This window comes from Cloeon dipterum, chromosome 1 (assembly GCF_949628265.1).
Source record: "Cloeon dipterum chromosome 1, ieCloDipt1.1, whole genome shotgun sequence".
NCBI classification, from domain to species: Eukaryota; Metazoa; Arthropoda; class Insecta; order Ephemeroptera; family Baetidae; genus Cloeon; species Cloeon dipterum.
The window spans coordinates 21308612-21333990 of record NC_088786.1 but is presented as its reverse complement, the minus strand read 5'-3'; the positions used below and the strand labels follow the sequence as shown (position 1 = coordinate 21333990).

Here is a 25379-nt window from a genome sequence, read left to right as displayed (position 1 = left end):
GTGAATTTCCTATTTTAGTAAATTTAATTAATTCTCAAGTGCCTCGAACGCAGGCCCAAAAGTTAATTAGCGAGAGGAGCACGCCAATTCAGGGGTAGGAGAAAAATACGCCTTCCCATTACAACACGTGCGAACCTTTTAATGTCAGGTGCTATACCCTGTGCTTCTCCATTGGCCAACAGTCAAAGAGGGAATGATAAGGCTTAAACAAAACTCGTCAACTTGGATGGAAAACAATCACACCTTGGTCAACACTTGGATGTGAATGTGCCCTCTGACTGTCAGAACAGTTTGTTGCAACCTGTTCCCAGGTTTTTTTTCTCCTTCTACATGCCTTCCTTACCAGTTACCTTGAGGGTAAGTATAAAATGTGAACACACTAGAATTTTAATAGCTTTTCTAAATCGAAAACAAGTGATATAACTACACTGTGAAATTTAAGCGAATAAATTTTGCGTCAGGTCGACAAGGGTCTGACTAAATACGATTTTAAGTTAAATCCTGTTTCCTCCCACTAAATTTTTGTGCAAAACACTTGGGAAATGTGCACTCGGGTTTAATTTATATTTTTGGAAAAGGTTTTATGGGTGTGTCTCGTGTTTCGCTTTGAATTATATAGAAATTTTTCCAGCGACTGTTTTTGTTAACATGTTGGGTCTGCTGAAAATATTATAGTGAAGGCTTTCGACCATCTATCGTGCTGTTTTTTCCATGCGTCGTTTATATCATTCTTCATCCATTTAGACGTTTAATACACGTCACCTCGCTAATTTTTTCATAATATGTAAAATTCAAAGTCCGCCCATATATCATAGTAATAGGCTGTTTGCTTCAATGAGAACGTATGAATCTTAAATGCAAATTACACGGCCAACTGACGTCAGCCAACGCATAAGCCCACCGGCCTAGGTTGCTAAATTTGGATTTTTTGTTGTTCAGTATGAGGAAAATTTACAGAACCTGATAGGAATTCATCCTTCCCAAAAGTGATCAACTCTCATTGTTGCAATTATCAAGGAGCACAGTGGTGAATTTTGTTTTTTAAAAGCGATTTTTCAACAAAATATTATTCAACGTTTTATATAGGTTTTGGCGAGACCGTCCAATTCGTGTATTTTTTCCTCATGTGAACCACGTTAAGAAAATTGCCAAAAATTGATTTGAAAATAGTGCGTTTGCTCAAAGTTAGAGGCAATTCGATTTACACTGCTCAATGAGACAAATCGATCGGTGGGTTATTTTTGACGTTCCTGGTTCCAGAATAAATTTTCCACATGCGTTAGTTCCTTGCTTTGTAAGCTTTTGGAGGTTAATCTCAGAGCAAAAATCTAAATATTTATTCTGAAAGCTGATGGTTAGGTCACATCTTTAGCTATCCTAACAAAAGAGAGCTATCGCTTTGAATTTAAAGATTTTATTTTACAACTACATTGTAGTTCAAGTAATTTTTTACAAAAGTTATCTCCCGGCCCTCAGACGGGAAAGGAAGTTCATATTTATGAACTGAGAACTGCAACCAGCTGCCGTATCTAGTTGAGCAGGAAATTTCTGCAGAAATGCGCAAAATATACCGAAAAAGCTCTACTTTTAATTTCCAACTGAAAATTATTTATTAAATCAATTTCTTTTCCTTCCAATCTCAATTGAGGTTACATAATTTTGCATTCCTTACGTGAATACCACGTAACAGACTGTAGAAATATACCTCAGTCGGATAAATTAAGTGCCAATTAAAAGCTATACACAAATATATAACAATAATTAATAAAGCGCGCGCACACACTGGGCACTTGCGTATTTACATGTGCATAACCATCTAGGCATCTCGGCGACGTCTGATCTTTTTAATTCCAACCAGGAAAGTAATAAAAGGAGGGAGATGTTGTGCCTATATAATTACTGCAGAAATTAAGAGCACTCGCACGTCTCTCGCGGCTGTGACTCATCCAATCAAAACCAGCCCCGCGATTCCAAGAATCTGCGTGTGTGCGGCTCCAGGGCAGCACTCTGCCTGCGTGGAGTGACGTCACGACCCTGCAGAGAGTTAATTCCCTTCGGCCGCACAAAAGAGAGACATTCATGCGAAATAAAAGTTTTATGTTAGCGGGGATCGGGAGGCTGGTTGTTGAAAACGAGCCGAAAAGGCCGTCAGAGAGCGCTGCTCGGCAAAGGCGGCCCCCGTCTCGCTCGCTGCCTGCCTCACTGGCGCACAGCAAGAAGTTATTCTGGTTAGTGTCGGCCGCCGAGGTGGTGGTCCCTTTTGCTCTAGTCTTCGGTCCAACGCTCTGCATAGAGTCGGCTCCAAGTTTCAGGGCCCACGCAGACTCAGAAGGAAAAAAGGGACCCCACCTACGGGCCCGAAACCAAAGCGCCGTCTGCACATTTCTCGTGCTTTTTGGAAACTACCTTTAGCAGTCGTAAGTTCATGGAGAGTTGTTACCAAGTAACAAGATTTCTACTTAATTATATACGAAACTTGTTTTTTTGTCTTTCACATGATATTTCCGCTATACGCTTCTTTATTTTTACAGACGGTTATTGGAAAATTCAATGCTTACGATTTTTAAGGCTGCTTTTGCTTGCCTTTCTTGTTGGTTTTATTTTTATCACTCTACTCGCTTGTATCTTATTCACTTTTGAGAAAAATGGAAAATTTTCTTTGAAGGAAATGCACGTGCACTTTGATCGACTATGAGCTGTGAGGAGCAGCGCGTTTATGCAATTTAGTTGTATATAAATTTTATTGCGGCTGAGTAGCGAGCGTGGCAAAACAAATTTAAATCAAGAGTTCATTATATTTTCTCCAAGGCTAAACATGGTTTTTGCACGAGAACAAAAACTAACATTGGTTCAACATCTGGGAAGTGTTGTGTGGAGGAGGCTGTCGGCCGATCTGTTTCTGCGCAAAATCGCTACTCCGCACCGCGAGATAAATTCTAGTGTCTTATCAAAGCCGGAACCAACGCTATGTCGAACTGCCACGCGATTTAATTTCCACTGACATTATTGCAATCAAAACAATATTGAGGTCGACGGCAGAAAATGAGGATTAAAAAAAAACATGCCTTGATTTTGCCTGTTGCAACTTTAAATGGAAACAACATGGTGTTACTTTAAGGAAGAAAAATACAGTAAGATACACAAACAATACGTTTGTTACCAAGGCACAATTACTTACATCCGTTCCTAATTCTGAGGAAAACGCAAGTAGTATAATAACATAATGTGTGTGCTTTCAACACGGTTGTGTGTATACACCTCCAAGGGTTACTCTCGTAACTAATATACACAAGACACACACATGCTCATTACACGCTCGCAGCAAATGTCACAAGCACTAATGAGGTGTGCCTCGATCTGAGCTGAAACACCCAAGCAATTCCAATTCATGATCATCCACTTTCACGTTAAGATGCTTTTCGGATTAATTAATTATATTCCATTTTGGTACTTGTCAGTAGTGCTTGTATTCACTTCAATGGACATGATAAACATTATCAATGTTATTCAGAGAGCGTGTCTATTCATGTGTAACATAAATTATCTTTTTATATAGTCAATGATAAAATTGCAAAATTTACACTACGTATTGAATACTTAACTTTTATTTTTGTTTCTTTTCCACAACCGATCAAACATTCTCAACCGTGGAAATTTACCAAAATGCACTGAAAAATCAATATTAAATTATTTTCCTCTCGCCATGTTGCTCAAAGGACATAACCAAACCAACCTTATCTCACTAAAGTTTTAAAATATTTTACCATTTTCGTTTGGTAGCCAAGAGAACATACATCTTTGACAACAATTGAGAATACTTAAATACACTTCAAAAATCGGCGAAGAGCCAAAATTGTATTTCAACTTCTGAGAAAATCGGCTCCAAAGTTTGCATGCTAATCAAGCGGCTAGCAGTGTTTCCCTATTGAAAATCAGGATTTATTTCTCCAAAAGAGAAATTTGCCTTCCAATTTGCATTGCATACTTTTGGATAGATCATAACTAGAGGAATTGAAATCAAGCGAAAAAATCATTGCAAAACCATACAATTTATCAATAAATGTTGCAAAAGCTGAAATTTAACCGTTAGTTGGCCCTGATTTTATTTGCACAAAATGTAAAGATAATCTATTGCTAAATTAAAAAAGAACATACTCAATGAACCTCTATTTGCTATATAGCCATCAATGCAAAACTCCACTTAAAAAATAATAACAGTATGTATAATGGTAATTCGGAAATCTGCCTTAGACAATTAAAAAAAAATAATAAGCCTTCCTCGCCTCTGGAATATTGCAGGTCTTTATAAAAATTATGGTACAATCAAGCATTATGTAGCATAGCTAGGGTTGTTTTTAAATTAATTAGATACATTGATATGGTTGGTTATTCCGAGAAAGCGGGGAAAAACGTTTCCCCTAATGAGGATATGTTTGCGTTATCCGTGCGCAATTATAGAGTTCACAGTTTGAAAAAACTGTTGTGGGCAAATTACATTGTGAAGGAAACAAACTCTAACATCACAGCCTTACACAAAAGAAACCCAAACCGCAAATCGCTTCACCGGCTCGTCAACGCAATGAAATGTTGAGGTTTTGCGCCCAGTGTTTGAAACGGAGAGCTCTGATTAATGTATTTTTCCACCTGCCCACATTGCTCTCTCGCAAGTTGTTATTAAACAGTGATTATTTGGGCGTGTACTCGCATAATCATTTGTATCTGTATGCCTCGGAGAGCTGGCGTAATTGAATAAAATGCACTGCAAAACGATTCCGCAACAAAAAAGGTGTACGCTTAATTACAAACTGTCGCTCAAGTTTGCGAATTTTGTTTCTTTTTTGCATGTGCGAAATTTAATTAAATCTATGTCAGTCGTGAAAACGCCGGAACGTTTTTACAACAACCTTTTCAGTCTGCGCAACAGAACATTTTTCGCGGAATCTGTCTTGGCGAATTAAAAAAAACATTTACTTCTAAGGCAAAATATATGTTTCCTCGACTCGTTTTTTATTTAGTATTTTGCAGCCAGCACGGCAATAATTTAACCATGGTGAAACGAGAAAAACATTAGGATGACAGGAACCAGTATTTGAGTCGTAGAAAACATGTAAGCAAATAAGAGAAACACGTGTTTTAATAGGCTGGGCTGCATCTCATTTGCTTCAAGTCGGTAAATATTTCAGCACACCCAGAGTAAGAAGCAAAATCTGTCGAACGACCAAGGCCTCTGGATCCAAGGTTCTTTCCCTCGAAATTTGCATAGAGTTCTATCGCTGAGGAAAGCGGCGATAGCGTTTTTGTGGTTTTCGTTTGAAACTTCGTGCGCAAGCGGAGCAGTTGGCGTGGAGAGAAGCGACAAACTGCGGCCGTTTCCTCTGCGGAGAGACGCGTATATTTCGCCGAGCGTGTTGATATGATACGTAATTCCATAAATAAAGTATAAACCAGAAAAAACGCGCGTGTCTCGAGAGTGTATGGTGCGCTTTTAGAGATGCAAGTGAACTATTTTTAACTAGCACTGGGTTACACACAGGCAGTCACTCTCGCGCGCATTTGAACCGTGTGTTCCAGGCTCGGAGGAAAATATAGCACAATAAAGCCTGGGGTTTTCCTGACGGAAACCTTTGCCGTTTCTTACTGAACCAATTAAGTTAATAACCATATAAGAACGTCACTCACCTGTGCATGATCGTAGTTTTTTGCTTTGCTCTTACAGCGAATACAAAATAAATATGAAAATACTGTTCTCAAACCCGTTGAAGCCTTGGAATGAAATTATTGTTGCATATATGACGACATTCCTCTGCTGTTAACAATAAATCTTTAATAATTTTCTAGGCAAATAAACAAACAAATCGGAGTTTTGTTTAAAATCGGTTTCAATGAGCATGGATCACTCAGTGTGCATTAATAAAATGTGTTTCTCCGTTTTCTCTCCTTCTATGACAAAGCAATTCACTTGTGTTTTTAAAAATAAACAGCTCTCGAGGAAGAAAACACTCTTGATTTGGAGTTTTACTTAATCACTAAGAGAAAAGTGGTTTAAAAAACAAGTTGGCGATAAAAACCCATTTATTGTGTCTGCGCCGGCCGCAGGCTAAAAGACGTCGTCTCAACTGATTTTTGGCCCTCGATAGAATTTAATTCCATATTCCATATATATGAAGTAAATATTTTCAAGGCGAATTTGATGGTCAACTGGACGGAAGTTTTTGCCATTTAAAATTTTCTTAAAGTTTGCTTAGAGATGGGAAAATTCTGTTTTTGAAGTCCGAGATAAGTCCCTTATTTTTCCCTATTTTTTGACTGTCTAAAAAAATTAAAGATGAACTGTAACTCTTGGTTGAGTTGAGATATCATCTTGAAACTTTCCTTATCTGACCTAGATATCGATTCTGTACAAGTTTTACATTTGCAAAAAGTCTTAGCTCAAGCAGGGTCGAGGTCACCTTTAGTAACCTTTTAAAGAAAATTCAATTTTTCTGAGGTTCTCTCAGGACCAATAATTAGCTCGTAAAATTCTACGCAAGTACCATACGTTTCATTGCTGCAATTCGAGTTTAAAGTTTTGAAATCTGGCTAGAAGTAGCTCTGTCGTTCCTTTGAATTTAAAATCAAAATTGAAATAAAATTTTCCGTATTTGATTTAGTTAAGCACATCAGGGGTGACTTAATAGTAACATGTGAGGTGAAATACTACCTTCAGAATTCAACCCTGACGCGACCTTCGGGTCAAACACACGAAAAAAGTCCAAAATCATCCGGTTTGGTGTCTATTCACAAGTTTTCAACCACGTAGAGTTGAAATTTGTTGTCAGAATTTTAAATTCAATCATTTCACACAATTATAAAGTTATCAAATAATTTACTAAACAAATTTTGTTTGTTGCTTGTTATCTCTGTCCAAGGACAAATAATAAAAATAAATAATAAAATACATAAATTAAAAACAAATAATAAAGTTGTACGTCCATGCATTTCTCCGAAGTTGGTGTCTAAGATACCCTGTTGGCATTTCTGACAGCAAATTACAGCCAACTGCTCAAATGAATTCCTTCTTTAAAAAAAAAATCTTTGGTCATCGCTGTTTCAGCTGGGTGGCGGAACCGGGAGGGGCGTAAACATGAGGCTGGCAGACCCCGAGATGGGGGGCCAGGCCCCGTGGGACTCCCTGCTCAGCGGCGCGCCTTTGAAGTCGTTAGCGGAGGAGCCCACCACCCCCGAGGCCGCTGACGGGAAGCAGCCCTCGCCGCCGCCGCCGTCCCTGCAGGCGGTCAAGGTGGTGCCCAAGGCGAAGCCCCCGATGCGGCGGCGACACACGTTTGGCGAAACCTTCAATGCCACCCTAGCGCCGCTGCTCAACCCCCAGAAGATGCAGTACAACCACGTGGACACCAACGGTGAAACTACGCAGCCAAATCTCTCACCCTTCAGGTCAGTGTGCAATTATTTTTTATTTTTCTACAACTTAAATTTGGATTTATTGACCAAGGCTGTGTGGCAATTTGGAGCGTATCAATTCCAACTTATGAGTATTTTTTGCTTTATTTATTTATTTATTTATTTATTCTCCTCTAACACCATATTATACATAAAAAAGAGAAAAGTCACTTGAAAAAGCGATCAGGTCGCTAAAACGTCGGCAATCAAGAGAGAGCCGAGCTAAACAAGGCCTATCCTATGCTAAAACACTGTCACACACACTTTATAAGCTTTGCCACAGATAAACTTTGAGGTGATTGTCCGTCTTGAAGTGGTTGAGGCAAATTATTCCATTGCTCAGCGATCCGAAAAAAAGCTCGTTGGCCAAAAAGTGTTCTAACCGGGGGCGGCAGCAGACGCCTAAACAATCAACAATCATTTAAACTCTTAAATTAAACAAGTACATCTCGGTACAAGTAAAATTACTTCCGCAGCTCTTGTTCCAATGTTTTGATTTCATCACTTCGTTCGAAAACAAGTAATGTTAAAAATATTTGAAAATGAATAGATCGTTGTTGTCCCAGCGTTACATCATAACAACTTTGTAAATGGAGTATTTGAGCAGCATTATCAAATGATATGAAAGTATTTTATTCATTACAGAACTGAGTGGCACATGTCTACATATTTTTTACTTCTGTCTCCTTACGGTGACTTTCTTTTATGTAATTCTATAGATTGAAAATCACACCGTCTCAAAGGAATCTTTGCGCTAATTTTATTTATACACACGTCAGCACTTTTTAATCAACTATTGAATAACGGAAGTGTACTTTAAAGGTATTGAACCTCATAAAACCAGTTATATAGCAGTTTTTTTGAAGGAATAAGCGGAAAAATATACCACGCACTTTCCAGAGGAAAATGCTATTTTGCTATCGTACGTGTATTTCTAAAATAAAATAATAAAGTAAAGTAGCATTTTTATTGGCTTTTAAGAAGCAAAACTCAGACTGTTTGTGTGGAATTTATTTATTTTGCTTTTTGCTACACGTGATTAATTGAAATAGAAAGTTGATTTAAGATGGATTAAAACAATTTTAAAGTAAAGCCACCCTGAAAAAATAGTGAAAAATCCTGTTTTATTATTACTTGAAACTTGAAACACAATCTAGAATATAGGTAAGAGATAAAATTTTGTCAGGTTGCAGTTTAAATTTGCGAGAAAATCGTCTCCAAAGCTAGCATGCAAATCAGTAATCAAACGGTGAGCACTGTCTCCCTTTTGAAAATCATGATTTATTTCCCCAGACGAGAAATTCGGCTCATTATTCGCCCACACATAGATTGTGACGAGATAAATCGATTTAAATCGAAAAAAATGACTGACTATAAATCGTTAAATTTTTCTATAAGTTTTGCAAATTCAGAAATTTAGATGTAACTTGGTCCTGATTTTATCATTATTCAATCTAGAAATAAACTGTTGCTATATTTCACAAGCATTATACACAGCAATTGTTGGCCTGTACAGCTCCATTTCAACATGATTTTTTTTGCAAATTATCAGTCTTAACAATTTTATCCATTTCGAATCGAATATATGAACCTATACAGTAACTTTATCTGCCATCTAAGGCATCAGCAAGCAAATTAAAGCACGCTATTACTTTTGGAATTTATGCTAATACGTTAGTTAAAACATAAATCTGCCAAATATGCATTTATGTGACGAGGGGCAACTCTAAAACGAAGCGGCTTTGCGCTTTTGGCTTCCATGGTGGCTATGGTTACTGATCTGGGATATCGCTGCTTTTGCACGTGGCGGGCGGTGTCGCGTTTCACCCAATGTGGTGTTTTAAAGTGAAGCAGGAATTGAGTTGCGAATTCACATTTCGTGAGAACGCGGCGGCGGCTAGCGAGAAGGAGCGAGAGAGAAAGAAGTTGAAAGGCGCTGGCTGGTGGAAACGTAGCTGCCCTTGAGAGGATTCAGTCCACGGCTATTTTTCGCTACTGAGGTTGAAAATTCAACCTGAGTGAAAAAGGAGAGTGACGTGCACTGTCAATCAAAATGTATGTTCTTCCCCAGTCGTGCGACGCCTTTGTGGTTTGCGTTTCTCATTTTATTTCGAAATTCGTGCAATTAGCATACACAATCGGCAGCGACCGTTGCTCTTTGCCGGGATAAAACAGAAGAATTGAATTTCATCGCACAGGTGAACGGTTCTCGTGAGGACGATCAATCTTCTCAATCTTGATATCAAAGGCCTGGATGAAAGAGGCAAATTGTTATACGTGTATTGCACGGCAATAAAACCATATACATACGCTGGGAGTAAATAATGAGCGCTTTATTTGATGGGCGCAGATAAAGCAAGAGACACACAGGCCGCGCAGCGCAGATATTATGCAAATCACCGGCAGAGATAATCGTGAAACGCGAACAACCTGGATTAGCATCCTGCCGGACACAAGCGCGCACGATTGACTCGTGGGCGAAGTAAATTCGAAACCCACTTGGGTGAGCAGCGCAGTTTCACTTCAATTAGACTCTGTAAACGAGGGGAAAAGCAACATTTTATAGGCTGCAAGCGATCAAGGGAATAGATGTTTGCGATTGAGCACAGCAAACAACAAACGCGCCGAGTGAAAATAATGAGAGCAATACTGTGTTTTAATTGGCGGTGTGCAGCGGCAAAGGCATTATTCCTTTACCGCACCAGATGCGTATCATTTTCAAGATTACTATTCACTTATTCATTGCGAAATTAGCCTAGATTCTGTAAAAATACAGCGACGGCAAACGGCAGCGCCTTCATTTCGAATTCCAAGGTACGTTGTCGTGTGCGTATGTCGTGCGTGTGTGCAGCACATAAAATAGTGCACTCTGTGCGCGGTGGCAGGCGGTCTCATAATTAAGTGCTCAGCAGTCTCTGTCATTGTACTCGCGTCCAATTCCTTGAAATGCGACCGGCCACATGACACTCAAGCGAAAAGTTTCTCATCGAACTGCGCATCACGGCATAAACAAAGCACAAAATATTTTATTTTTTGTATGCTTAAAAAATTGCAAAAATAAAAAAACTTTATTATTTAAATTAATGCGGCTGCCTTCTGTGTAGCATTTGTAAAAAAATATGGCAAAAAGCGTAATGTATGTGCCAATTTCAGCATCGGATTTGGTCAGATTTTGGTTACACGCGTCGTCCGTTTCCTTTTGAATTATACCGGCACATTTGAAAGTGACGTTTTTTCAATTTGCGTTTTTCCCCAACGGTCCCCAGGGTCTCATGTAAAAAGTAAAAGGCTAAATTAAAATCTTTGTGTGCACAAAGGAAACGCGTATAATAATTGTTTGCACGATTTACATGAGCGCCTGCGGAGGAATATATGTACACAAGCAAAACATTTTATGTAAAATGCAGACATTTTGCAAACGTAAAAGTGGCTTTGCTGTGTGAGTATGAGAGAGACAACTCTTATGGCTTGTTGTGAGCCACAGGATATAACAGGGGTTTAGTTTGCAAATTTGTCTAGACGGAATTTCGCAAACGGTTTATTCAAATCAACTGCCGCAAATGTCTCTTTCACCGAATAAGTCATTTTGGCACCTAAAATTATTGCCACAATTTGCATTCAGGCTCGCCATATGGTTGCAATTTTATGTTAGATCAAGACAAAGCAGTCAGAAGGCACCACCCAATTATAAAATATAAATTGGCACATTTTAATAAATCGCAACTGTTGCAAAACAAGCGTTGAATGAGATGTTTAACGCTAAAATGAAAGCTGTTTTATTTCTTCTTCTCGTCTCACAAAGAGTGTTGTGGCTTATTTCTGCGAAAACGCCGGCAGGGGTTATCTATCTGCATCTGGGCAGCGAAAACAGATCCAGGGCGCTTTTCTCTCCTAAAGTGAGGCAAGGTCAGAATTTTCAGCTCGCAACGCGCCTCGATTAAATCAGTTCAAAAGTCATCGCGATATTTAGTCTCGGAAATCAACAGCTGGCGCGAGACCACGCCGCGTTCTAAAAAAATTTGCATTTTTTCAAGTCGAATTATCGCGAGGCATGATGCTCACAGCAATTATTAATCAGATATTTCTCCTCTGCTTGGAGCAGGAATTCCCCAGAGAGAGAAATGCGCGCATGTTAATTGCCGTTTCAATTGTGAGCAACGGACGGACGCGGACGCGGCCGGGTTTTCTCCTCATAGTCTGCGTCCCGCGCCGAGATGCTGCCAGCATATATACATATGTGTATTATAATTACCTGGCCAAAGGCTACACGCACCTGTTGCTAAAACAACTCCTCTCGCCACTCAAATAAAGTTATGCAAATCAGCGCAGATTTATATCACGCGTGTGGGCTGTGTGCATAATTTATCAAACAGCCGCGCGTGTTTCGGTCAGCGGGCGGTATTCGCTCAATTGCGAAATTATCAACTTATTACGGCCAGACACTATCTTAATCTAAGTAAGTAGTAGCTCCAACTTGTCTTTGAAACAAAAAAACCTGCTGCTGCTGTGCAGACGGGATTTGAATTTCGTGTATATGGCTGATCAGCATAATCTCAGTGTAATCTAATTTCTCGCCTGGATTCTCAGGATGGGCGTAAATTGCCTGTAGATATGCGTCGGCAGAAATGTCTAGACATAAACCATGTGGGGGTTTTAATTTTTAGATAAAAAATAACTGTAAAAAATCATGGCGAGATTGGTAAGATTTCGTCACTCTCGTTTCTCTTTTCGGTTTTGTTAAAAAAATAATGCAGTTGGACATAACTCACATATTTTGCAGCTAATCCAGTGGCATGAATTTTGTTTCGAAGGTAGATCACTGCTGATAAGGCCTGCGGGGCCGAATTAGCTATTTGTACAGTACGAAAACACATGGGAACGTTTTATCTTAACAATTTAATTCACCAGTTGCGAAAGTCCCTTAGGATACAAAGTCTCCTATAGGAGGAGCCAGTGGTTACTTTTGATTTTAATGGAATTCCGCTGTGATTTCAGACTCAATCTTGCTACTGTGCATTCTACACTTAAAATTGTTTTTTATGTGCTACTGAAAACAAAAAATCAGTCCAGCCAATTGCCGCAGTCAACAAATTATTTTTATGTTAATTTTTATTTCGTTACCACGGCGATTGAAGATAGAATAAACCGATTTTTGGTTAAGCTCGTCAAAAGAAATTATTTTGAGTGAAGAATGCACAGCTGCAGGATTCATCCTAAATTGCAGTGGTAGTGCCTTAAAATTTCTAGTATTCGGTGGCATTTTCAAACGCTAAAGGACGTACGATGATAACAATTCCTAATTTATCACATTGGAGGATCCATTGGTAAAAATCTATAAGAAAATATCCCAAGCGTTTGTTCTGAGGGGAAATGTGTACTGCACAACACAATCAAATAGTAATCTGGAAACAAACAATTTCAACGATGTTGTCGGCGTAAGTGGTGATTTACTTTAGGTCGGTATCGGTTGTGTATAGCTGCCTTGGCTAGAGTGTCAAACACTAAAGTAGGATCGTCACCTAATCGGAGAAAGTGCGGCGTGTCGTTCAATTGCAATTAATTCAAGTCTTCACATCTCAAGAAACAAACATGACAGCAAGTACGTTGTTCGCCTCCACATACTCACAATCCGCACAGGATAGAATGAGGTCTGACGCTTTCAATTTTTTTAACTATGCATGCAAAGATATTTTGGTTGGTGGATGAGTTCAAGATGTGGACCGTTGCCACTGCTAATCAAAAAGTGATTTTTTTTATCAAACACGCAGCAACTTGTGCCACTTCCGAGTAGGCTCGTAATTTCGACAATTTGAATTCGGGCCAATTAGGACAACCAGCATTTTTAGGTTTCGGAGACAAATTTTACCGCAGCAAATTCAAAAAATTGGAAAAAATGGTTGCAACATTGGTGTTTAAAGTAGGAATTTATTATATGGTTTCAACATTTGATTTTAAATCTAATCAAACGATATCGAAGGTTCAAGGTGAATAACAAGTTTAGTCATCATATTTTTGATCAAGGAAAATAGCAACAACTAATATATTTTGTAAACACTTAAATATATCGTTTAGTATACATTACAAGTTTTGCTTTCAAGTAAGTGATTGAAAAATGTTCAAAAATTTATAAAACGGAATGGTGAAAGCTCTTCGCACTTTCTGTTAAAATTTTTGATAGTTTACATTCAAGAGAGTATAATCTGCAGTTTCTTTTTAATTTATTAAAGCTTTACTAGCCATTTCTTAGTGAGTTTAATTCAAATTAGACTGACAAAATCACTAATACACATTTTTTTAAACGAACGAGATATATTTATATGTTTAGATTTTTTTCGTGTTTAAACGGCAGGAGGAATTATAACAATTATCTCGAATTTTTTTCGTCTCATCTTTTTCTTTCCCTCGTCGGAGCCAAAAACCTGCAACCGGAGCGAGCGCTTCACCTTGCAAATGGGACAATTGTTCAATTGTTGCAAGCAATGCGGGCAAAAAATAACTGAAACGAGAGAGGAGCCGCCGCCGTCTCGGGAGGTAAAAGCGGTCCTTGAGCGCCCCTAGTCTAATGAGATGAAAATGACTCGGCAGCAAAGGCTGCAATTATAATATCATTGGCAAGGCCTGCAATCGAAAATATATTTATTCCATGCCGGCAGTTACGTAATGCATGGTAAAAGAAAGAATTATTCTCGCGCATAAATATCAATTATCGCAGCTGACAGGTCTACCAGTGTTTGCAACCCGCCGGCATCTGCCGCGACTCCAAGAGCAGCGGATAGATTTACGATCTGATTGAGACGTTCTCTGCGTGTCTGCTGACCACTTTAGGGCCACAATTACCTCGCAATGTCGCCTTTATTACCGCTCGCACCAATGCTGATCAATTTTATCTGTCCGTGGAGAATGCGTCGGTTGCTTTTTCTCTGAAAGCAAGGCTTGTAATTTCGACAAACGAAAATTTCCATACGACATGTTTACAAAGGCTAAACAAATTATGTTATTTCTTAAGTCGTCCTTTGGAGTATTGCAAAAGCGTTGTTAGTTGGCTCAACACGCAAAGTAAACTGACAATATTCGCTACTGCTTTTTACAACGAGGCAAGTAACACACACTCCAATATTTTAATTTAATTTTAAATGTACCAACTGCTCGACAGTTTCACGGCTTGGAGGCATTATCTCACTTTTGCGGCACGCTGGGTTCTCGATTGGCCGGCTGGTCGTAAACACCAGTCAAAAGCAGATGGAACTGATACGAAAAATCCGAAACGATGCTGCTTCAAGTGGTTTCCCGCATCTCGACGACAGTTATACTATTTTGAAATAAATATAAGTTAGCACCGCTGTAATTCTGTCCAAAGGGGTCGACGAGAATGAGTCTTAACTTTCTTCACACTTTTCTTAATAATATATTAAACAGGTTATAGATAAATATTTATTTAATTTTGTACTGTTCTGATTTTTCAGCATCTACAAAAAAAATGATTCGTCTGCTGAATTTTGAACAAAATTTTATAATTTTATCTGGACTATTTTTAATTGGCTCGAAATCAGATAAAATTCAAATTACGAATTGGATCCTAAAAGCTTGATGATTTTGTGTTTGTTCTATTCTGTTTTGATGAAATAGTTGCTCGTTTCCTCTATTTCTGACAATCTTTTGATTTTTCTCAATAGCTTTTTAGCCAAGCATTGCAAGTCACAACTAAAAACTTCTCAGAATTGACATAAGCTGGTATTTCCATGTTCCAGAAAAGTACCAGCCTTCAACCTCTTTTGGCAACCTTTAAATACATTAAATTAAAACATTTCAAAATACAAATTCTTCATTAATAATGCTGCATGTGCACGCGCGTTTGTTTGTTTGCTGATCAGAATCGGGATAAATTTAATGGAGTTATTACGACTGCGACGATGATCCGATCGCCTTGAATGATACATTGAACTTGCTGAGGTCACTTTGCTGACCTCGTTTGCCATTTCCGATTAGGAATGATCTGCAGCCAACAGCGACGCATTTTTTACCCTTTTGCGCGAGACACACCGCAGGAATGCCGGCAAAACGGGCCATGTGTGCAGTTTAAAAGGGCACTCCACCGATGGATGCAGCGATTTGGCGACGAGTGAGCCATTAAATGCGAGTGTTTGTTTCTCGCTCGCAAGCTGCTGCTCTCGTGCTCGCGGCAATTATAAACAATCCGCGTGCAGACTTTTGGCCAGACTCTCGCTGAACGCCGCCGCGCATTTTGCGTGGGCTATGTAATTTGCAGCAGCCTATAATTACCGCATAATGGCTCACTTTTTACGATTGAAAAATTTTCGGCGTGGCACACAGGCATCGGCTGAACTTGTTTGTTTGCCCGAGACACTGAAGATGCGCCTCGAAAATGCTTTCGAAACACTGCTCGTTTATTTGCATAATACTTTTCACGGCCACCCAAACTTCGAAGCAGGTTTATAAATATCATCTGTGTTTACTCATCGGGTGCGAATCTGTGTTGATGATTGTTGATCACCCAACGAACCGATCAATGTTGTGTTGGAAGTGTTGGAATTGACTTCCTGAAATCTCAACACCTCGTAAAAAGACGATTTTACGACGACAGTAGGACAGGTGTTAAAGCGATGAAGCGTGCAAGGCTGTAAACGATCCGTAAATGGGCATTTAATTTTTATTTCCATGCCGCCTAGCTGCCACTAGTCAATAGATATCAAAAGTAACTTATATAACAGAGCGAAAGCTACCACATTTAATAATATCCTTTCCCTGAAGCACGGATGCCGTTTTTTGCTCCAGTGCTCGATACTTACCACTTCCTCCTGATGATAAATTTGATAATAAAACTTACTCTATTCAAGATAATTTCGAATGGAAACTCATTACGCTGGAACATGGCTGTCCGCATCCAGGAAAAAATCAAAATGTGCTTCGCCGTCCCTAAGACTGGACCAAAATACGCAAACTTGTTTTCTCTATTGTATCAATCCTGTTGCAGACGCCTTTCGCGCTTCAGCCATCGTCGTTTCCGACGCCGCGTCGTCTTCAAAGGCGGCGACTGCAACGTGACGCAGACGAACGTGGCCAAGCGTCGGCGCCGCTACCTGCAAGATATCTTCACAACGCTGGTCGACGCTCAGTGGCGCTGGACGCTGCTCGTGTTCGCCCTCAACTTCGTCCTCTCATGGCTGGCGTTCGCCCTGGTTTGGTTCACCATCGCGGCGGCACACGGCGACCTGAAGCCCGTGGAGCAGCGGCCGAACATCACCTGCGTCAGCAGCATGGACTCCTTCACCGCCGCTTTCCTCTTCAGCGTCGAAACGCAGCACACCATAGGATATGGTGCCAGGTGGGTTTTTTAATAAACAAAATTCAAAATTGGTTCAGAATGAAACTATAGCTTTTCCCGGTTTTTTAAACACCACTTTTTTCGACCTCTGACCTACATTCCTTTTAATCCTCAGCTACAAGCAGAGCTGGAAGAAATTTATTTTCTTACTTGATTCAATGAAAAATATTTCAAAAAATTAAAACCTCTATTGCTAAGCCGTTAAATTCAGCATACTTTGATTCCTGAACATAACGGGTCAAGGAATAAAAAGAGGTTTTCAGGCACAGGAAAATCGGGATTTGTTTTTGTTGGTATGAGACAAGAAAGAAATAACTAATTGTTCTCGAATTGAAAATTCAGCACTGCATTAAATTTCAAATAGATAGAAAAAATATATCCTCAATAATAAAAAATATTGAATTAACACCGTCGTGTGATGGTCTAGAAAATTATTAAAATTTTTTCAATACTATTGTTGGTAGAAGCTATTGAAGGCAGATGCACATGAGGTATAATCATAATAGATTTTCCAATTAGTTTAATTATATGCAGCTAACCTGGTGTATAATGAGCATTTCTATCAATTTTTCTTTCTCATTACGTAATTCTCGGGAGTAATTTAAATCGCTTTATATCGAGATAGCTGCTGTATTTTCTGTATATTTTCAACTGAAACATTTTACCATAAAAATTACAACCACAATAATTTTTCCACTTTTGAGCAAGGCTCACCAAATATAAAAGGCATTTAAAAAATTGCATCCCACTCAAATAAGTTAAACTTCGAAAATACAAACAGTGATTAGAATTTTAAATTTTAAATACAAAATCAGATGGTCTAATAATCAAAAGACTTAAAAGCTCAAATCTTGATAAATCCAGAGTGCCGGTAAGTTATTCCATCGATACGTTTCACAATTCATAAGGAAATTTCCTTGTTGTTATTGATGTTGCAACGGAATCATACTTGTTATGTTAAAATCCATTAAAATTTTTTGTATGATATTATTTTGCAAATGAGATAATATCTCATTAAAGTTGCACCACAAGGATTATGCAAAAAATCGTCATTGGGAACGAATAATTTAATATCCCAGAAAAATCATCGCCGGAATGCTGTCATTGGACACTTGGCTGTCAATTTTTTTATCACATGCAGTGTAGCTTTCGTCAGGGACTTGTTGTTCATGTTACATTGAAAAACAGGCTCAGACTTGTACTATTGCTGTAACTTAATTAGCATTTTACAAGTTGGAAGAAGTGTTTCTTCAGACCAAATTGTTTTAACACACACAATAGAACGTAATAACCAAGAGTGGTACTTTCGAAATTGAATTTTTACGACTGCTTCTATTTTTATCAGCATACTTAATAAATTTATTTATATTGACCCCGAGGGTTTCGCCTGAGTACCAAATTGTGCATCTTGCAGCGCTTTTATTTCAAGAGAAATAACATAATAACCTTATAACCCTAGAGGACAGAGTCATTTATATTTATGTTCATTATATTTATTACTGAAATCCTGTGTTTGCAATAATTTAAGTTTGTGAAACTTTCCTTACTCGTTGAAATAGATAAGAGTCTCTTTGCGCTCTATTTATGAGCTATGAAATGGCAATTTAATCTACGCTAAGCTTAATTTAGTCGCTGCAGCTCCTTCGCGGAGTTAATTCGAGAACTTTCACTCAACCGAGTTATGCAACTGGTCGAGCATGCGTGCTGTGCAGGTTGCATTCACGGCCAAATACCACGAACCCCCGTGACGCGCACTGCTAGCATACTCCAACGAGACATAAATCTTTACTCCTCTTTGAATATTTTCCAACGTTTGTATAAGTAATTGCGGCGTTCAACTAATGCAAATCGCTAGAGACAAAAACTGGTTCCATTTAAAAGCTCTTACTCTTGAGGCCGGGTGTTAATTGAAGATTTTTATTATATCTCAGGTCGCAATTAATCAGGCACTTTGGAAAACCAGCTCAATTATCTCACCTGCTGCCTCGGTGTTTCAGATTCATCTCGGAGGAGTGTCCCGAGGCCATCTTCGTGATGTGCGTGCAGTGCATCGCCGGCGTGATGATCCAGGCCTTCATGGTGGGCATCGTGTTCGCCAAGCTGTCCCGGCCAAAGAAGCGCACGCAGACGCTGCTTTTCAGCCGCAACGCGGTCATCTGCCAGCGGGACGGCCAGCTGTGCCTCATCTTCCGCGTGGGCGACATGCGGCGCTCGCACATCATCGAGGCCCACGTGCGGGCCCAGCTGATCAAGCAGCGGGTGACCAGCGAGGGCGAGGTCATCCAGTTCTATCAACACGAACTCAAGGTGGGCGGCGAGGGCGCCGAGGATGACCAGATCTTTTTCATCTGGCCGACCAACATCGTGCACAAGATCGACGAGAGCAGTCCGCTGTTCAACATGAGCGCCGCCGACATGGTCAAGGAGCGCTTCGAACTGGTCGTCATCCTCGAGGGCGTGGTCGAGAGCACCGGCATGACCACGCAGGCCAGGTCGTCATTCCTGCCATCAGAGATCCTCTGGGGACACCGCTTCCAGTCCATGGTCGACTTCAAGCAGGACAGAGGCGAGTACGAGGTTGACTACAGCAAGTTCAACAACACCGTCGAGGTGGAGACGCCGTTGTGCAGCGCCAAGGACCTCGAAGAGCTCAAGAAGGTCATCGCCAACAATGTTGGTGAGCAAATTTAGACTGCTGACAGGAAATTCTCACTTCCCGCCGGTTACGTACCTGATGACATCTATATTTCTACGCAAATAAATACAAATTGTGCACTCGATAATTACCTCTTTTTTTATTTTTTTGTTAACATGCAGTTACGGAAAAGAAGAACCGGAAAATTAGCCTGCCACCCATTCCCGCACCGGTCAGCCAGCAGGAGCCGCTCAACCTTCCCGGGCCTGAGTCTCGCATCTAGCATAATTCCAGGGGCACCTCTCATGTAACAAATAGTCGTGATATGGTGAGTGCTGCTTTCTGGCGAGCTACTAACAAATACTCGCGATGCCTTTCGCTTTGCAATTGCCCCTCCAGTCGCATTTCGTATGCACACTACACTCACATGGAACGGCAGAACTGGAACAACACCAAAGCCGATTCATTATTCTATTCATATTTAAAAAAATTGCTAGTTGAAAAAGGGTTGCCTGCATGATGACATTTCTTCAAAATTTAGAATATTTTAGGAGTGTAAATGTCCCGGAAAGGTGCAGAGTTCTGGCAGAGGTCTGATGATCTTGAGATTAAATTTTTTACTGAAACTGTAAGTCCTATTAGACCAAAAATCCATTGAGAAATCCCCGAATTTTCCACATTTGTGGGTTTTACGGGTACTTGAGTTTCGATATTTAGGAATTTTTTAGTTTTCTCAAAATCGGTTGAAATTGGTCGCAGAACAAAAATTCGAACATGTGTCTCGTCAAGTGGAACAACTTTCCTTTTAATATCTCTCAGGTCATGGCCCCTAAATTCAAATCATCGAAATTGATTTTAAAAATTAAAATATTATTTAACTTTTTGATATTACCATCTTGTAAATCGCAAAAGTTTAGGTTAGAAAATTTAAATCTTTAGAGTGCCATTTTGCCTCAATTTTTATTAGAAAAAAACTACAATACTTGCGCTTTTTGGGTTTTTGAAAAATATTTGCAGCCCAAATCTCGGCTTCTAATAATCAGATTTTTAAAAACCGAATACCGTTAGACTTTGTCTCAACTGCCCTTTGATAGCTAAAGCAGTCTAAGGGTACCAACCATTCAATCTCCTTTTTTTCACCCCCATAAAACGTAAAATTGCACAATTTTGTATTGTTTGCACCGGAATTTTGTTTATCACCCTAAAACTACTTCAGCACATCATGGGACGTGAATGATGATACTGGTATCTTCTTCCATTGAGCAACACTCACAAAGGAGTGACCAAATCAATTAAAAATCTCCTGTCAAGAAAATTCTAATCCATATTTCAACATACTATCTCTAAAAGCTCATTCAAAAACCGTAGATTAAGCTTCTTATCTTCAACTATATAAATAAAACCGTCTGATAGTACGCGTAAAAATTTAAAGATCCACTACTTCATGAAAGACTGATTTCTTAGTGTATTTTTCTCGTTGCAGCTGGAGGTTGTGGGGGGCGAAACTGCTCATATTTGACCCGTTGACCCGAATACAAAAACTTGCGTTTACATTTTAAACGCACACCGGTGTGTAAAGCATCAAAATTAGAGCGCGATCAAGCGCAAAAATTGGCGCATTGGATCTATTTTCAGCTGTTTACGTGGGCTCACCAGCTGAACATGACACTTGCACACAAATGCGGCCGCGCTTGATGAGCCGCCGTCAGGGGAAGAAAATTGCTGTGCATGCATAAAAAGGCAGGCAGTCTCGTAATCGTCATCGCGCCATCCGCAATTAGTTTTTGAGAGGTGCCGATTGCGAACTGACGCGAATGACAGAGAGACGCCCGCTCGGCCGCTTGAGCAAGCGCGGCACTGCGCGCCCCATGCGGCATACGATAATTGCTAATCGGCGCGGCGGCGTGCTCGGGTGTGAATTGGCCGTCATCACCAATGAGGATGAGGGACAATGAAGGGAAAATATCCTCATTGCATTTTAAACAGCTTCAAATGCAAATCTCTTGCGCTGCAGACGCGCCGCAACTCACGCGTCAAATTATCAAGCAAACACGACACTTGACATGTGTGTAACCTGCGCCGACTGTTTTTCAAATTCAATTTCCATTTCAATTTTGACGCGAAATACGTGACATTTTAAACAACTTGTCTGTGCTACCGCATGTCCACATGATTTTATTTTGATCTCTCGAGGTCTTTGAGCAGCGAGTTTCAAGTTTCCTCGCAGGCTGGATGATCTGTTTTCACGCTCAAGTTTGTTTTCTCGGAGCTAAAAACCGCAATTACGCAAAATAACTCGTTGTTGATGACAGACCAAAAATGGCTATTGATGAAACGACATAGGTCTCTGGATAAAATGTGCATGCGGTAGAGCAAACTCAACGAATTTACACCGGAATCAGTTTTCGAATTTTACGAGACAATTTGGGAAAACTTTGAGACCTCAGTATCTCATTTCCTCGTGGTGATATTTCTAAACTAAGGGGTGCTTTGGATTTCTCTTGCCAAGCCCGATCGAACTGACACTACTATTTTAGTTTTTAAATAAAATTTGATGAAATCTTTATTAAACACCAAAGGTGTACAAAAGACTAAGACAATATATAAGAAAGACACAGTTCTCACTGCTCGTTTTTGCTTTGGTGGCTTGACACAGTGTCAAATTGTTTTTTTTATCAAATTCAAGGAAATGATAGAAGTTGATTGATTTATCATAGAATTTGCACTCACAGTCCTCACTCGCGCAGGAGTGATAGGTCATTTCTTACAAATCAAATTGTGAAATAAAATTTAGTTTTATAAACTCAGGATTTTTTAATTATGAAAATGTGCTTGAAAGTCATCGCAACAAATGTGTGAAAAATTGGGGGAGGTGTTCCAATTTAATTTTTGAGATAATATTTCACTTTAAAGCTCGACAACATTATTTTTACAACTTTTTGTGTTTTGCAAAGATGTCAAGTCCAAATCTCGGGTATCAGTATTGCAAGATATAACTACCGTTAGAGTCGTCTCGACCTCCCCTGACCAGCTGAAGTGTTAAAGGGGTGCTTACCCTTCAACCCAAATTGCCATATATCAACCCCCTAGAAAAAGTAGCTTTAATAACGCTGGAATATTTTATTATTTTACATTTAATTTAAATATAATATACTGGTTTTGTTAATTTTGAAATAATGTATGGGGTAGTAATTTAGAGCTAGTTTTGGATTATTTAAAATATTTTCAAGCCCTGTGGAAATGCTTAGTGGAATAAATTAGAGCAGAGGGTCGAAATTAAAGTGGCGAAATCGCGTTTGTCCACGAACTATCTATGCCTGGTTGGTTTCCACTGGGTTGGAATCCAAGCCTCTATTCACACTCTGCTGGCTCCGGGCGTGTAAATAAAAACAAAAGAGAATGGAATATTTAGTTTCACTTGGCAAAGGCGTCTTTGTAATAACGCTGTCTAGCCTTTTCGTGGATGGAAGAGTGTGAAATCAGAGGGGCATTTGAAATGCACTTGCAGTCCCGCATTGGCATTCTCTTTGGCGTTGCGTTCGCTTGCATCTGTCTCCGTGACTTGAACCGCACAATAAATTGAGTGAGGTAACGTTTTTTTTTCAAACCGAGTTCCGCGTATTCCCCAGCAGAGAGTTGACTCTGTGCGACTATGTCGCCTGCCAAGGTCTTTCCTGATGTGTTGCCACCTGATTGCACTCGAGAAACCTTTGTGGCCAAGCACCCGGCGCGACACACTCACCGAATACTGTGCAATAATAATTTCCGAGGGACCACTTTGCACCTTTTATGGGGCAACGATTATGATTATCCACGTTGAGTACCACGCGCGCATCCTTTGAGCAGAATTAAAAGTACCCACGCCCAGCTTTATACGATCTGAAAGTGCTTCGTGTAAAGATGCCGTCCAACCTTCAAGCCTAATTCAAAAGCAATTTGTGCAAATTGTTAAATTAAACGCCAACGTATAAAACCATCAACTCCTGCTGCTTTCCTGCGGCTTTTCAACTTCTCGCGCGGTTTCCTTTGTGCTTATCAGTCCCTTTTCAGCAATCGTCTTTGATTGTGGAGTAATAAAAACGGACGTCGCCGGTTCTCAACGACAACAATCGCGACGAGGGATCGGAACGACGACGTTTTGCGAATCTGCCATTTGATCTCGCGGCTTCCTTTGTCCGCTAGTTGATCTCTGAAACTGTAGGCCCGATCGCGTGTGTGCACCGATTTTCTCCTCGGCGTCCATTATAAATGCATTAGCTTTTCAACCTTGTAATTGCCCGCTCCGAGAGATCACAAGCCAGCGGAAAATCGCGCCGCTGATTAATCGGCCTGCTTGCATCGCAAATTGCCGGCCTTTCATTGCACACATACAATAAACTTTATCCCTTTTGATTGTTTTCACAAATAAATAAAGCGTTTGCGCTTGCGGAGAGATGTCGGCCGCGATAAGTCGAAGGCGGTTTCGTTTATTATTGAGCTTTTTCAAACCAAGTAAAGTGCGTGTGTTTCTTTCGCAGTTTAAAAGCGTTACAAAAGTGCGTTGTGGGTCAATTTCAGATTTACATATTCAACACGAGACGCGCTCTATCTCATTGCCAGCGAAGGCCGCGTCGAGAGATAATGCACGCTTATGTATACATATTCAAGCGAGGGAACTATTTCATATTTTTCTTCATTTGAATCATAAAGCTTTTCCCTTTCTCATTCTGACTGAGATATCAACAACGTAGTGGATATTTTTAACGCGACAACGGGTCCAGTGTCGCAATACAATTTTTTCCGGAATTATCCTGTCAACAAAAAAGATTATTCTTTGAGCTTTGAGATAACATTTTATATCCATTAACAGACAAGAAACGTTAAATAACACAAGTAATTCATTAAATCAACAAGTATACTTAAGGGACATTTAACATCACAGTTTACTCACTTAAGCAATAAAATTTTGTATACTTTCTTTGCAATTGTGAGAAGAACCGCATTGTATTTTTTTCGAAACTCCTCAAAAATCTTGTGGGCTTGTGAATTTGTAAGAGGGATGGTTGGCGACATTTATTTGATGCTCTTTTTTATTGCACGCAGCAACTGAGTGCAGTTAATTGCTTTTTCAAATTTCGATTCCTCTCTTCGAGGCCTGTCCAAAAGCGTATAAAACCTTTAGGGCCAATCTTTGCTGTGAAATAAAATAAGAATTCAAGTAGGGAGACAGTTCCCACCGTTTGAAAAGCTTTCCTACTTTGACCGTAAATCCAAACCAAATTCCCAAGCCTAGACCAAACAGTCATTTATGCAATTTAAGATTCAATTATATATGTGTTCGCAGATTAGCATGGAAAATTAACCCGTTACTCTTCCACTTCCAAAGGAAATCAACAAAATGTATTATAGAGTTCTCTTTTGTACACAAATTAGGTGACAAATTGTTTCACAGACGAATGCACAGACAGTGATGAAAAACACTTATCAGACACTAACACTGTTAACAAAGGGACCATGGATCGCATTTGACGCGTCCTCGAATTTTCTAACAGTTCTACATCGTGCATGTTTTCAAATTAAAAATCATTGCATGCTTAAACCAGTTGCGACGAAAATTCTCAACGCTCGTTTCGATGTGTGTTTCAGATTTCCAGTACGTAGGGTCCAAAACCATTGATTCCTGCCAACAGCCCTCCAGATCAAAATCTCTCAAACAAATCGCAAAACATATTTAAATTATTTATTAACACACTCGACGCAAGTATTCGCGAGAGGACGCTCTGAACACGTACAAAAAGTGGGTCCACGCGCTTTGGACATTCGGATGAGAGAGACAAAGTGTGCGTTGATGGAGAGGCCGCGAGTGCAAGCAAGCAGAGCGCGCCGGTTGTGCGCGCGAGTTGGTCAAGTGCCCCCGCCACCCATGAGCGTTGGGTGATACGCGACGTGTGAGTGAGTCGAGAGCTAGTATTATAGCAAAGG

At 39.9% G+C, this 25379-nt stretch overlaps 1 protein-coding gene across 2 annotated transcripts; it reads left to right on the top strand.

The window, feature by feature from the left end:
* The first annotated feature begins 258 nt into the window (after nt 1–258).
* Nucleotides 259–25185, top strand: LOC135948407 (ATP-sensitive inward rectifier potassium channel 12-like). 2 transcript variants are annotated; one of them, XM_065497644.1, is made up of 6 exons: nt 259–357; nt 7094–7434; nt 16433–16783; nt 18781–19460; nt 19601–19746; nt 25044–25185. In XM_065497644.1, exons 1-5 carry the CDS (start codon nt 331–333, stop codon nt 19699–19701), a joined length of 1500 nt encoding a protein of 499 aa, XP_065353716.1. In that variant the 5' UTR covers nt 259–330; the 3' UTR covers nt 19702–19746; nt 25044–25185. The 2 variants fall into 2 exon arrangements, with proteins under 2 accessions (XP_065353716.1, XP_065353717.1); XM_065497645.1 differs by lacking the exon at nt 259–357 and adding an exon at nt 2209–2417.
* Nucleotides 25186–25379: the final 194 nt, after the last annotated feature.